Source organism: Lissotriton helveticus, chromosome 1_1 (assembly GCF_964261635.1).
Source record: "Lissotriton helveticus chromosome 1_1, aLisHel1.1, whole genome shotgun sequence".
NCBI classification, from domain to species: Eukaryota; Metazoa; Chordata; class Amphibia; order Caudata; family Salamandridae; genus Lissotriton; species Lissotriton helveticus.
In genome coordinates, this window is record NC_136057.1 from 227729617 (window position 1) to 227745882 (window position 16266).

A 16266-nucleotide genomic window follows, 5' to 3' on the forward strand; every position below is an offset into this window, starting at 1 on the left:
GTTTATGTACCACAGCCAGCCGACGCGTTTCGTTCTGTACAACAGAACTTCTTCAGGGCTTTCTTATTTCCTTCAAGTTATGTCGGTATCCTGTTGTCATAAAACTAGATATTTCGTCCAAATGTTAGACGAGTCATAAGTACATTCTTATTCAAAGTGACTAGATATCAATTTTACCCACACAATTCGGGCAGACTTGAGTAATTTATAGCATCCTCAAAGACAGTCTTACAAAAATTCCAAAGTATAGGACATGATAATCCAAATCCAATGGTTTCTCAAGAAAAGTAATTTTCAATCGTTCGGAATATCCGCGTTTGGGCAGATATTACCCACGGACATGGTTTATGACTTTTCTTGAGAAACATTTGGATTTGGATTATCATGTCCTATACTTTGGAATTTTTTAAAGACTGACTTTGGGGATGCTATAAATTACTCAAGTCCATGGATGGTGCTAGGAACGCCCCCAGCAACACCCATTGCACACCCCTTTAACGCAGGACACTGCGTTAAAGGGACTGATATTTATCAGGCAGGCAAGTGGCTTAGTCCTGCCTGATAAATATCACTCAGTCTTCTGCGCCACCGGAACGTCACAGGCGCAAGGGGCTCGCAAATAAGGCCCCATAGGTTTCACACTCGTTATAGTTAGGAATTAGCATTTAAAAAACCTTTGAAATTCACTGAAAAAAACATAGGTTTCACACCAGTTATAGTTAGCTGGACATTTTACTCACACAAAACCATTGAAATTCCCCCGTTATAGTTAATTGTACTCACTATAACTTGCGTGCCCACAATCACATATTACATCATAATGACATGGTCAGTGACATCACTGATGACATCACTGATGACATCACTGATGACATCTCAAATGACATCACTGATGACATCATCCAGCGAATGTGGTTTGCTTTGATATTTAAATATGTATTATAAATACACTACTTTGCATTGAAGAATGAGTGGATATATAAATATAAATGTGTGGATGGTGGATTTAATAACAGTGTCATTGATTGTTTCCTTGACTAATTTGTAGAGTCTCACTATATATAATGTATAGTTACTAAACTGTGTGAAAGTCTTTATTGCTTTGTCTTAATTGCTATGTTAAAGACTATATGTGTTATTGGTTTCTTAACTGAGTATTTGTATGGGTAAATTAATGTTTATGTGATTTGGTGTGGGGTGTGTGATTGCTAAAAAATGTGTGAATAGTTCATTCAGTAGGTATATGAGGTTAAGACTACATGTTATAACAGTTGTTTCAGTGAGTTTATATGTTTATGGGTGTGGTGGTGATGAAATATTTCTTTCAATAGTACATCTCCATTAAACTTGAAAAAAAAGGCAGTGTATGTGACAGTTATATCTAATTAAGTGTGCATAAGACTTAGTGATTGTATGAGTCACTATATGGATAACTGTATACTTGTAATAGTGATTTTTTAACACACTAAGTGTGAGTTACTATCTATATAAATAGATGAAGTGGTGTTTGTATAAGTGTGTAGGTGAGTATAATCAATTGTTTGCATAAGACAGAAGGATGTCTTTATAAGTGAATACAATGTGTGCTGGTGTGTAATGTTGAAATAGGCATATAAGTATATTTGATAGTGTTCTGTTGATTATTCGCTGCATATAACACTGAATCTATAGGTAAGTGATTAGATGTGTGTATAGTTCTATGAATAACTGAGTGGGTGTTTAGAAATTTCTATTGGTGTGTCAATGGTTTCAAATATGGCACTTTCTATTTTACAGTGAGTAATGAAAGATTATACTAGTGTGTGATGAGGTGTATTTGATTGTCACATGGACGATGTCATCAGTGATGTCATCAGTGATGTCATTTGATATGTCATCAGTGATGTCATCAGTGATGTCACTGACCATGTCATGAATGATGTAATATGTGACATCATCAGCAGTGGATTGCGGGTGCGTGAGTTATAGTGAGTACAACTAACTATAACGGGGTAATTTCAATGGTTTTGTTTGAGTAAAATGTCCAGCTAACTATAACTGGTGTGAAACCTATGTTTTTTTCAGTGAAATATATATATATATATATATATATATATATATATATATATATATATATATATATATATATATATATATATATATATATATATATATATATATATATATATATATATATATATATATATATCCCTCCTAAACACCTTATAACAATAGTTTTAAATTATTTAAGGGTATTTTTCTATGTTCCTCATACAGCCAGAGTTACTCCTTCAGCTGGAGTAGACATCTGTTATCTTCATCAGGCTAACACACAAAGTCTGTCCTGCAACACTAAACACCATCAAAGACTGCTATGTGTATGTTTTAATAAAACCTATACACAAATGGGAATGTATATTTAGCCACTCTTTAAATTATAGTACAAATGTACCTTGATATGTATACTGGCACACTAAGAATGACTAATATTATATTTAATTATTTTATTAGGTCCTCTAATGTTGTTCCATCCATCATCTGCCAAAAGAGTGATTTTTACTCCTAGAAATACGAATGCATGGATCCAAGTGGAAGAAGGACAAGAGTTGTGTGCATATGGCTGTTTCTGAGGTGGCATGGCATGCAAAATAATCGTGCTCTGGGATGAGGCCTGAGAAAATACCAGTGGTTGAGATGAATTCATGTATTGCATCTATCATTTTTTCGTATACTTTAGTATGTCATCCTAAATGGAAAGAGTACGCATGGTTCCCTTACTTGCTGTATAACTGGAACCAAACTATACCTGGTTGTTGAGCCCTAACCAGGGTGAACCCGGTCCTGGATTGCTTGTGTTCTGTTTAATAGAGGTCCTGGCCTGACAGTTTGAGCTGGAAGTTTCCCATTGCAGCAGGGTTAAGACTGATTTGCATATGACTAGGTCCTAACTAAGGTGACATGGTGTGGAATAATATCATGATGGACTGAGATGCAGCCCAACTAATTACCAGTTTTTAGGATGAATTCAAGCATTCCATTGATCACTATTTTGTGTACTCTGGTATGTCGCCCTAAGTAGGAGAGGTATGCCCAGACGTGTGTCCTGTGCACACTGTGTCATTGGAACCATTTTATACCTGGCTTATGGGTCCTTACTATGGCTAAACCAGCAATGGGTTGCTTGTGATTTGGTTCAAGGAGGACCTAGTCTGGCAGTTTGGGCTGGACTATTCCCATTGGCGCACGGTCAAGACTGATTTCCATATGGTCCGGATCCTAAGTTAGATGACCTGGTGTGCAAAGAAAATGATGGACTGCGATACTGCTCCAAGCAACTTCCAGTGAGTATTTATCAGAATATATGCATTTAGCACACTACATTCCGATCAGTTTTCTGTAAACAGTATTCTGTCACACCAGGACTGGCACCACATGGCATGCAATGATGTTTTTTTCTGACATGGTAGTTGTATGTCTTTTATCACACATCTCTATTGACAACAAGCTCAATATGCTGAACTGTAGTTTCACTTATTTGCATTCATTTTTATTATGTATCTGACATTGTTGACATTGTAAAGGTACAATTTTACGTGTGGCGTTGTTCAAGGTAGCCTAAAATCATTTGGTGTAACTTTTAAAATCAGCAGTGAAAACGTGAACCTAGCATTTTAATGTTTTACTTGCTATGACTCATTCCGATAAGGTTGTCTCTCCTTCCTTGTAGCTTCTGTCTGATGACACCCCCTTGAGCCAAAATTCAACCCGGACATCAGGGAACATTTTGGCATCAGATATTAAGCCCTCTACCATCCTTACATTTGGTAATTTTATGACCTTGTGATCTTAAATTCTACAGCTCATAATTTATCTTATTAGTAGATATATCAATTTGTCTAAAAAGCTTTCAAAGTGGGGACTAAGCTCATGTGTATTTTTCTGTTACATATCTGGTTTTGTGTTCATGAACAATTATTAACAATCACTATATGAAATTAACCTACACCTGCTCTTCCTAGCTGTTGAATCTAGACATACTTCATCTAGTACAGCTTCCACGACTCACGTTCAGCTACTAACACCACAGTAGATCTCCAAAACAGTCTGACTAGAGTTGCTGAGTTCACATTATAAAGATTTTATAATCCCATTCATAGTTTAATACTTGAAATCACATGTTGACTTAATATAACATGATATTAAATTGTTTTCAAAAGGAAAAGTCCATTAAAATAATATGGTGTTTATTAGCGTTGGAATTGGAATGGAATTTTCTTCATCTAATGCAAACTTCTTCTTCGAGCTACTGGTGACACAAATTGTAATGATGATACTGAACCATCTTCAAGCAGAGTACAGGAGGCAATCCCAGAAGATAATCGGATTCTCCTCCGCACAACAATATCTGCAGCCAGCTCTACTCGATAAGAATAGGAGGACTTGGACAATGATGACGGGCAAGAGCTGGTTTAGCAGGAGGACATGGACAAACTGCTGGGCATTGGTGCTCCAACACCAAAAAGACTGAAGGCCACTCCACAGTGGTGTAGCAGTGTTCCTTCTGCATCCCATATGAGGATTTCAAGTCTCCAGCAACTATTTAAACAATCACAGATGCTAAGTCCACCTACACAAAGATTCCCTATACACAGTCCTGACATCACAGGTCTCTGTGTACAATCTAATACATATTTATGTAATGGATTACAATAGAACCACTGCTTTGATGTACTTCAAAATGTCATTGTGAATAGACCCCGTAATTGTCACTTGCAAATCTGAACAGAACATGTTGCAGGAGTGTCAATTTGATGTCAAATGCAATGTATAGATGCATCAATGCTGTTCACTCTATCATTGTTTGCAGATCAACATCTTTCCCACAGCTTCTTTCACCTCTTTGTTCCTCAGACTGTATATCACCGGGTTCAGAGCAGGAACCAGCACAGCATGAATGACAGCCACCACTTTGATCTTGTCTTCTGACTCTTTTGAATTGGGTATTAATTCCATGATTAAGCAGCTGCCATAGAAAAGAAAGACACAAGTGAAGTGGGAGATGCAGGTGGAGGCAGCCCGGTGTCTCCCAGCTGTGGTGCGGATCCTAAGGATGGCTTTGACTATGGGTATGTAGGAGACAATGATAACAAGAAGAGAACCTCCCACCATGAGGGTACCGAATATAATACGTACCAATTCATTCACAAAATAGTCTGTGCAGGATAGAGTTGCGAGGACAGTGTAATCACAAGCAAAATGATTTATAACGTTAGGTCCACAAAAAGTTAACCGATATAAGCAAACAGCATGAATCAGAGAGTGCAGAAGGCTTGCTATATATGACACTGTAATCAATCGCATGCATATAGGTTTGCTCATGTTGACAATGTATAGCAGAGGGTTGCATATCGCCACATATCGGTCATAGGCCATTACAGCCAAGAGAAAAAATTCAGCACTGCCCAAGGAACAAAACACATACGTTTGTGCTATGCACCCAGAAAAAGAGATTCTCTTTTCCCCGGTAAGAAACCCAGCCAGCATCTTTGGAGTGAAAACGGTGGTCATCGAAATATCCACAAAGGACAGCTGTGAAAGAAAGATGTACATTGGTGTGTGAAGGCCGGAACTGCGCCAAACGATTAGCAGGATGCTGAAGTTTCCAAGCAAAGTGAAGGCATAGACAGATAGAAACACGAAGAAGAGAAGGATTTGCAGATGTGGGTCACTGGTGAACCCTTTCAGAATAAACTCCATCACCGTGCTTCCATTTCCAGTCTTCATGGCTATGGACAATAACATTGGTCCATGGAAATAATTAAGCAAGAGAAGTAATATATGAGCTAAATTTTCTTACTAAATTGTGCATAATCTTTCAAATGGTCTGTTAGACCTGTCAGCCTTATGGTGGTCTTCCCCTACCTTTTTGCCCTTTTGCCTCCCATGTTTACCATACCTTTTTGTTGGACTTAGGACTCTGGGCGCCACACCACTGCTAAACAGTGCTGAGGTGATCTCCCCTAAAACATTGTGACTCTGGTATATCTGCCACAAGCCCCTGCTACTGCAGTGAGGCTTAACCCTCCATAGGCTAACATTGGGAACCCCCCTTATGGGATAATTTCTGACAGGGACCTCATACGTCTGTCATGTTTGGGTTTGTTGGACTCGGGCAGGGAACCCCTTCCAAGGATATGTGGGGTTTGGGCCCTACTACTTTAGAAATCCCACTTTTAGAAAGTGGACATTTTCCTGCCTACACTTAGTCTGGGCACTGTTGACTCCCCTATTCCCTCTGCATACTGATAGCCTGCCTGGGTTGGGAGGTGGGAGTGGTGATTCACACCTTTTCCCCTGGAATGGGCTGTGACCAGCTGCCCACTGTAGCCTTAACGGCCCTGTCTTTCGTCACTGTGACAGCCAGGTCAGGGAAGGCACGGAACATCCCAGAACTCCCTGGACTCTTCTAGAAACCCCTGCCCCCAGACCCTTTCAGAGGCTTCTACATCCTTCTAGTGACTAGACTGTGAGATATATATGGGAGGGTCCTGGCCTCACCTCTTTGTTACACTGCTAGACCACGATGAAACTCTGTTGGAGTGAGGACTGCTGTGCCAGGAAGGATTGCCATTTGGAAGGAGGCTGACTGCTCTAAGGAACTGCTGCCCCAACCTACTGAGCTGCCCTAGTGCCTGCTGATCCTGCCCTGCTAGGGAAGCCTAAATAAACACCTCCAGAGTGTCTCCATAACTCACATAAGAACTGCCTTGCTCAAAGAGGACTACAACGTCTTATTGTCACTATAAACTGCCTCTGTAACGCAGTGTGCAAGGATCTGCAACCACCCGAGGCCCTGCCCTGCTTAAAGAGGACTGTGTATGTAAAATCTTGACCACGCAGCGTGTCTGAGTCTGTGCTTAAATGTGGGATGCCCCCTGTAATCAAAATTGCCCCAAGATCACCGCCGCAGGCCCGGGACCTGACAGCGCTGTGCAGTATTGGGAAGCGCTGTGCAGAGAAGCGCTATTCCCCCCCCAGAATCACCGCCGCCGGCCCGGGCACTTAATGTTGCTGGAGTCTAATGCGCGCTGCCTAGGGACGCGCTGTGTGCCCCATCGTGAACAAAGCTGCCGGCCGCGAGTTTGCAGCAGGATTGAGTGAGGAATCTGGTGCTAGCATCCAGCGTTGCCCCGCATGAAGGGAGCGTCCAATCGGGAGCCGCACCAGGATTGGTGCAACAAGGATCGTCACCCTTGAAACTGCGCTGAAACCCCAGGAGCGCGAGGCTTCCCGCTCCATCCCCGCGACCTGCTTATGCCACCGAAGGAAGAAGAGAGGGAGAAACTACACCCCCACCCCAGGTAACTGCTCTGGGAGCAGGTATCAGTGCCTACTGAGACAAGGGTGCGGGTCCATGGGAGAGTGCTTGCGGCCCCCGCTTTCGAGAGACACAGACAGTAGAACGCGGACCGGACCTGCCAGGGACTAGCCTCATTAAAATAGCGGGATTGTTGGTCGCGTGGCCCGGCGGGCCCGATCTGCCAAAAGCACCATTGTCCCAACCTCTAGCAGAAGGGCCAATACTGCTCATAGCTACACAAAGGGGTGTGGCCCAGAGTTGAGGACCTCCCTGACTTCTCACCACGCACTGGGGCTGGCATTGCCGAGATAGTCTCGCATATAGCTTTTACACTACCCACTGCTCACAGGGCCCTAATTAGAAGTGGGAGTCCCGCACCGAGTGATTCTTGTCTGGGAGCATAATGTGGCAACGCTGATCCTGGAGTTAGCTGATTGAGAGGCACAGAAGTATTGAAACTAATAAAAGTGCCCTACTCGGTCTAGACCCAATAATCCAGGGAAACGGGTCCTGCGGACTAGAACTAAGCACTGGCCCTAAAAGACCACAGTATTTTGAGCCTGCAACTGTTTCTCTTGTGACCTTCCTCACGCCTGGGGCAGGGTTAGTCCTTGCACTCATTTTCTGTACACACTGACCAAGACTGAACTAGTAATTTCATGAACGTTGTTCCCACAGACTCATTGAACCTGCTAGGTTATTCCCCTTTCTCTGGTACGGAGGACATTTTGAAAGTATCAGGATAGACTCTACGCACAGGTTTTTATTTTTCTTTATCCTGCATGCCTGAAACTGAACTGGTAATTGCACAATCATATTGACCCAAGACACTGCCAGCAAAATAGTGCCAGTTCAGAGCTCATGATTCCTGTGGAATGTTTCATGTTGAGCTTGCCTGAAATATAGATAAAGATTATTTTATTTTTATACAAAAACCAGTGCGATGTCCCTTCTTGTGAGTGTTTTTATTGTTTCACTATTGGTGTGTGTTGCACAAATACTTTACACATTGCCTCTGAAGTTAAGCCTTCCTGCTTTGCGCCAAGCTACCCTGTCGGAAGCGGTGGCCCCTACTTGGACTAGGGTGCGTACCCCTGCCATCTAGAGACCCCAGTTCTAAAACGGTCCTTCCATGAAATCTAGAGTGCTTTATAGCTACACATGTAGCTCAGCATTTATCATAAACATTTCCATAAAACAAGGCTACTCTTCATAATAGGGTGAAACAAACGTCAATCGATGCCCTTCGTAAAGCTCAGAATAGAGACAAATATGTTAGTAATTGTTTTCATTGCGGCCAGTGCTTGCTTTCTTTAAGCCCAATCAGTTGTGTTGCACGTAGGAAGACATTTATGATAATTCTAACTGTCTTATTGATAAATAGTCTGAATGTATGGAATGCCAATTTATATATTTTATTGACGATAGACATAAAATCCATATTACACTAAAGATAAGCTGAAGGTAGGCTGAAAATTAGTCCTGTAGAAGTGCAAGTGGACATTTTCAATAGGAACTGCTGAAAATGTTGCCAGGTTTTAGTTATTCTGGCATCTGAATAGATGTTGTTACCAATGAGTAGCAACTGTGTATTATAAAACTGACTCCTGAGGACCAACCAGTTATAAGCTAATGGAGACGCAGAAGAAGAAAGTTCTTGCTGGATGTACTTGTGGAGAAGACTGTGGTGTAAGTGATATGGAATGAAAATGCTCTCCACAGTCATTTAGCTAACCTTATGTCAGCATCAAGGAGAGAAAAGCCTTCAGCAGGGCTTTTATTGCCTAGAAGAACCAACTGACCATTGAGGGGTGACTGAACAGGATCCTGCTGCAGCCCTTGGTGGACTGGGACATGGCCCCTAAAGGACCCCCTTGAATGTCTGGTAATTGTGGGAGTGTGATTCTCAGTCATGGGTCAGTATCATCTTACCCTGGGTCAGGGTCATCTTGCTCTAAATATTGAAACACCCACCTAGACAATACGCCCAACCAGTGTAAACTAGACAACTTTTCACCTGTCTCAAACCATATAAAGCTGATTGTTTTAAAAACCTCAACAACAGATGTGTGGTTGGCAGTAGAGAGATGATAATGTATCTAGTCTAGCACAGGAAATTACTACAACTACTTTGAAATTCCTAAGTCTTGCAAGAGATGGGGTTAGCTCCATGACCTTTCTTGAAATTGAGGTTTCTGGGTAACAGTTTTGTCATCTCACTTCCCTAAAGCAGTTTACCACTGGGTACCCCCAGCTTCCTGTGAGTACTCCATCTTCCTGTGAGTACTCCAGTCTTTATCAAGTTCCAGGCGCTACAGTAACTGTCTAATGTCAGACCTACAAATAAGAATAAAGAGCAAAGACTAGAGTGAAGATATAAAGGTAATAAAAGGTTGTGCTCAGGTGTCTAGCGGGGATACTTACCATAGAGAAAGCTTAATGAACCTTGCTCCACATGTGGATTATCTTGTTTGTTATCTAAAACACAGGGATACATTTAAAATGTGTTACTTTGAAACTTAAACACTTACATATAAAAGAGGAAAGATACAGTTATTGATTGACACAGTAATGTGCAAAGTATTACAATCTGAATAATTCACTCAAGAAAAACCGTATTTAAGTTATTGATATTATCATCGAAGCAGCAGGGCAGAGCAGGATCCTTTAAGATTATCCCTAACTTGATTTTTATTTTATATGACCTTAGCAACCTTCTAATATCTACATGCAAAATGATATTCCTACCACGTAAGCTATGTACAACAATAACTGCTTGCATTTTTAATGAATACTGTTTTTTATTTATTTTTTATTTACTATTACCCATCTCTATTTGGGATTAGCAGGTGTTTGTGTGTGTATGTAAGTGTGTGTGTACGCGTGTGTGTGATTAATGATTGATGCTGAACAGGTCCCAGTACACTTCCTTAAATTAATTCATAAGTCCAAGATACTCCAAATTCCCCCACAAGCTGCACCAGCTGCCACAACCCAGTTAGGACCATGCCTCGGAGCACATTGACATTGACTAGCCGAAATTCAGCCTTCTCTTGTTGTCCTGCTCCCTGTCGCATCACCCTCTGCTCATCCGTGATGAGGAGGAAGGGACAAAAAAGCCCGCACAGCTCAGGGATCAACCAGTGGGCATCCTCTTTACAAACATCTCCTCACTTGTAAGGGAAAAGACACAGAAGAGACATAACCACTGAGCACCAGGCTGGCACAATTAAAAGTACCAGGTCTGAACTCTCCTACCTCACACACATGGCTTGACGAGGCACTGATCCTCCCTAACCCATTCAGGAAGGCATGAAAACCTTGCATTTTCTGTAGGTCTCTATGTCAAGCCATATTGCCATCAGCACTGTTTTGCCGCTCCTTTCTCAAGTGCTTCAAGCAGGCGTAAGGTTTTGACACAGCAGCGTAGGAAAAGTGACTGAGTAAAAACTTGTCGATTTCACTCAGGCGGTTTTCCAAGGCGTTCCTGTGATTGAACGCCCCCTCTGCACCGGAACGCCCGCATGAAACCTGACGCAGGTTTCATATGGGGCAGGGCTTTACAACGTGACGCATCTCCCTAGATGCGTCACGTTGTAAATAGGGTGCAACGTGGCACGTGGTTTACGCTGCCGCTGCATCACAAAGTGGCGTAATGGCGGCGCAATTGTGGCACATAGGGCTCATAGCTCTGCCCCCTAGAGTTCACCTTAATGCTCAACTATTCCAGGAATACTTGATAGTCAATGTGTGCAAAGTACAGCAATAGCTAAGACATGTGACACAAGTAATGAATAATAGTTAATAACAAGATAACTTACCAAGCTTACATTGAATGCTCCGAGAACTGATTAAGAGGCCTTACATGGGTAAACACAGCTGTGACAATGTATCTAAATACTGAGCTCCAAATGTAGTACTTGGTCCGACAGGGCACTGATAGAACACTTCAGCCCTGACATGTAACACGACGGGGACCCCACAACTCTACAAATTACTTCACCTGTAGGGATAAAATATGGTTCATGAATGAATCTCAACTTTTTAAAGTTGAATGGAAACAATTCAGAAGTATTGCTGCTGGTTAACCTCTCTATTCCCTGGGGATACCTCCTGCTGCCAGCAAGCCTAAGTACTCGCCCCAGCCCAGTGCGAGCTGTAATGAACTTGGGTGTTTTGCTGGACATCAAACTCACTATGGGTCACCAGACTAGCAGGATGGCACCCACCTGCTTTGGCATACTGAAGTGGCTAAGAAAGATAATGTACTGTCTCCCCACTTTTGCTCAGAGATCCATTTTCCAGTTCCTAGTTATTTCTAGGCAGGACTACAGAAAGGTCCTGTATTTAAGAACAGCAAAATACCTACGTAAGCACTTCCAGATCTTTCAAAGTGTTGCAGACTCCCAAATTTTCTTCGACAGTCAATTTGTCTCTTTAGTGGCTATCAATTGAGCAGCATGTGTAATTCAAAGCATTGTGCTAAACATTGGTCCTCTTTTTAGGAGATCATTGGTATCTTGGGAATCCCTTGCATGCTTGTTACGTTCCAACCAATCCTAGACTCAAAAAATCCTGCCAAGGAGGCTGAGCATTTTTTAAACTTGGGCCAAGACTCTGGAATAATCTGCCTATATCAATAAAAGAATGTGATTCATTCAGGATGTTCAGGAAAATCTTAAAAACCTGGGGGCATATTACCAACGTTAAGCGATATTTATCGCTAACGATGCTTAGCAACACATTTTTTACCGCTAAGCATCGTCAGAAATTATCGCAGATAAACCTTGCTATTATCAAGGTTTATCGCAAATGCGATAAAAAACGGCCGCAATGCATGAATATCGCTGAAAAGTCAGCGATATTCATGCATTACCGAGCTAATGCTCTTAGCCATGTTATCCACCTCCCATTGGATAACATGGCTAAGAACTGCTCAGGGCAGGTGTTAGTTTTTGGAGATATTCGCGCTTAGCGGAATACCTCCAAAAGTTGGTAATAGGAGATAGCGATGTTAGCGACTGTTTCCAGTCGCTAACATCTTGGCACGCCCACTTTGCATGTCATTAGTGATAAATATCACTGACATGCAAAGTGGGGCCCAAGATGGTCGCTATCTCCTACTAGCGGCCGCTAACTGGTGTTAGCGACAGCTAGGTAATAGGGAGATCATTTTATCTCCGCTTTCTTGGCTTTTAAAGCCAAAAAAGCGGAGATAAACCCCCTTGATAATATGCCCCCTGGTTGTTTCCATCCTCAAACGCTTCCTAAATTCCTCTTTTTGATGACCTCACGTTGGAGTGACCGCTTGACCGTATCAGCTCAGCACTGGAAAACCTTTTGTAGATAGCCATGCACTCTAAAAAATATGCATAATAATAATAATAATAATAATAATAATAAATATGAGAACAGATGTCCTGGTTCTTAAAGCGACTTTGCTACAAATAATACTTTCTTAGGGCACATTTTGCATGTGCTCCAAAAGGCGATAAGTGTAGCACCTGCAATACAGTGTGAAAAGGAGCAATATGTGGCTTAACATTTCCAGGTTTGCAGATACGTTTCTGCTGATAGCTATGCTTAGCGTAGGCCACTTGATCTTCTTGAATATCTTTGTAAATTTTAAGGCAGCAATTCAATAAAGTAGTAGGGGTTGGGTCTTTCAGTGCCCAGTTACCAGAGACGATCCAATTAAGAACCTAATTATCCTTGCACAAGCCCCTGTTGACATTACCAGTGAACTTTACCTAACTGGTAATGAGATGGCGGCAATGCTCTATTGCAGTAAAGTCTGTGAGGTCACTGGTGACTGTGGCATAAACATAATCCACTCTCTGTTGTGATCAACACAGGGCTTTATTGATTTACGGTCTGCATTATTGCATCCCGAGACTAAATCACGACCACCCTTTTTACACCAATGTAAATTTCTAACCTAACTGCATAATTGTGATGTTTTGGAAACTATTTATGCACTAAGAGTTCCACTCATTAGGTGTTGTTCCGATGTTAAAATGCAAACTTGTACTTTCAATGAGGAGCATACTTACAAAAAAGTGGTACAACAGAGTACAACAAGCACAGTTCTGTGCTGTGTTGCATCACCTAGAGAGAGTAGAACTGCACCATATCTTCAAAGGAGTTACCCAGTTCCCTTCTCTCTATGCACTGGCACACTGTGGGCTGTTTTATGCCAACTCTGGCACCGTTGAGTCATAGTGCCAGGATGTTTGCATTGTAGTAAGGATTGTTTTTGTACAGGAAGAAGAGCTTCCTGTAGGAATGCTATCTTTTGAGGCTATATCCTCTTTCTATGTGTGTGGCATAATGAATATTATAGACAAAGAGGAAAAAAATAAAGATATTTCTCCTTGTTATTGATTAATTGATTATTATTATTATTATTATTATTATTATTTATTTTTGTAGAGCGCGTAGTCACCAGGAGGTATCCCAGCGCTGGTGGACCCTATCTCCTAAGTTCAGTGGGCCAGGGGAGAACGTAAGGGATGGGGGCAGACAGAAGGGTTACAGCGAGCGTGAATCATTGGGGAAAAAGGTGAGTTTTAAGCAGCTTCCTGAAGCGAAGATATTGCGGTTCCAGTCGTAGGTCGTGAGGAAGCAAGTTCCAGAGACGTGCAGTATGGACCGAGAAACGTCTTCCTCCTGAGCGGGCTTTCTTGTATCTGGGGATCATGATGAAGTTTTCCGTGTCCGAGCGAAGGGGTCTTGTGGGTTTGTAGGGTATGATGGATTTCCTGAGGACAAGGGGGCCTTGATTTCGTAGCAGTTTATGGGCCAGGCACAGGGCTTTGAATTTGACCCGCTCCCTTATCGGGAGCCAGTGGAGGAGTTTCAGGGCCGGTTTAGCCGAGACTCTGGCAGGGGTGTTTGTGAGAATCCTCGCCGCCGTGTTCTGGATTCTCTGGAGCTTGTTAAGCGTCGCTTCGGGGGCGCCCAGATAGATCACGTTGCTGAAATCCAGCCTCAAGAGTATTAGCCCTTGGATTAGCAATTTTTGGGAGTTGGGGGGTAGGAGGGGCAGGACTTTCCTCAGTGATTTCAGAAGCCCGAAGCAGGTCCCAGCAACTGTCTTTGCTTGTGTGGTGAATGAGAGGTCTTTGTCCAGTCACACACCAAGACCTTTTGCTTCTTCCTTTGGATCAGGGGGGGGCCCATGCAAGCTGGCCAGATGTTCGGGGAGAGTGTAAGTCCTTTCGGGCCAAGGAGCAGAACCTTAAAACTTGTATAGCGCTTACTGTCACCCCACGGGTATCCTGGCGCTTCAGACTGTCAACTGGGCCAAGATTGAATAGGTCACACCTGCCCGAGCCTAAAGGACTCAAGCTAGGCCTTGGAAAAAAGCCAGGTTTTCAGGCTCCTGCGAAACTCTAGCAGGGCGCTGATCTGTCTAAGCCTCTGGGGGAGTCCATTCCACAGCCGTGCACCGGCCACGCTGAAAGCACTGCCTCCTAGCCTGGCCCGTTTGAACCTAGGCACCGTGAGTAGCGCAGCACTGGACCAACGGAGCTGCCTGGTGGGTTGGTACCAGGAAAACCTTTCCTGCATGGGAGCTGGCCCTAGCTCATGTACCGCTTTAAAAACCAGACCACCCTAACACACGATTTAGGTATATCCATGTCTACTATTGCTAATAGATATGAGTTTGTGTCAAAATCAATGGGTAGCAGCATGGGAATGTCCATGCAGCACTCATGGAACACCTCCCTGACTCAAAGCAATGTAGTTTTACCTTTTAGGGGCATATTACCAAGCAATAGCGATAATTATCGCTATTGCTTGGTTAGAGACAAAATTTTACCGCTGAGCTGCGGCGATTTTTACGGCAGATAAACCTTGGTATTACCAAGCTTTATCGCAAATGCGATTAAAAACGGCCGCAATTCATGAATATCGCTGAAAAGTCAGCGATATTCATGCATTACCGAGCTAATGCTCTTAGCCATGTTATCCACCTCCCATTGGATAACATGGCTAAGAACTGCTCAGGGCAGGTGTTAGCTTTTGGAGATATTCGCGCTTAGCACGAATATCTTCAAAAGTTGGTAATAGGCGATAGCGATGTTAGCGACTGTTTCCAGTCGCTAACATCTTGGAACGCCCACTTTGCATGTCATTAGTGATAAATATCACTGACATGCAAAGTGGGGCCCAAGATGGTCGCTATCTCCTACTAGCTGCCGCTAACTGGTGTTAGCGACAGCTAGGTAATAGGGAGATAATTTTATCTCTGCTTTCTTGGCTTTTAAAGCCAAAAAAGCGGAGATAACCCCCTTGATAATATGCCCCTTAGTTTTTTAATAAAGCAACTCAAATAGCACCTTGCGTTGCTTTGCAAAAGGCAAAAAGAATTTAGCGTCTGGTCTGCCTTAAAACATGTAATGAAATCCCAAAGCAAAACCTTTGTAAATCTGGTCCTACATGTTTGAGGTCCTTAGATTCTGTTTATAGGAAATTGCCCCCTATAGTAATAATATACCGTTGCCTGCGCTGTACCTTCTGATGGATTACGGGGGAGTTGGTGCATCTCTGTTCAGCCATATTACACTGATGATTATAAACAAACACTTATGTTATATGTCTCTTAGCTTACCTTCTGCTTGTCTTCTTTTATTGCACCAGTTGAAGGTTTTGTCTCACTTGTGGAGAAGTGAGAACTACCAGCCGGGTGTCTCCTAATGAAGATCTGTTACAATATGTACAAACCATGGTGTGGAGTGTATAGAAAAAAACCATAGAGTGCATAATGCAGACAGTCACCTGGAGCATGGGACTAATCTGACATCCTGCCCCCATTGCTTTTCTCATTCAGCCTCTAGGCGCCGTGTGTTTGTCGACGTCCTTTTCAGGTGAAATGAAATGAAATGAAAAATTGCATTTGTATAGCGCATAACTGCCCTAGG

General features: G+C 42.6%; 1 protein-coding gene across 1 annotated transcript; it reads right to left on the minus strand.

Annotated features, from left to right (window-relative positions):
* Positions 1 to 4833: 4833 nt before the first annotated feature.
* On the minus strand, positions 4834 to 5763 carry LOC144760924 (olfactory receptor 5J3-like). The gene has a single exon (XM_078646560.1). It carries the CDS (start codon positions 5761 to 5763, stop codon positions 4834 to 4836), a length of 930 nt encoding a protein of 309 aa, XP_078502686.1.
* Positions 5764 to 16266: the final 10503 nt, after the last annotated feature.

What these genes read in the sequence shown, in the direction of transcription:
- LOC144760924 (XM_078646560.1), bottom strand. Translation starts at nt 5,763, where the DNA reads ATGAAGACTGGAAATGGAAGCACGGTGATGGAGTTTATTCTGAAAGGG.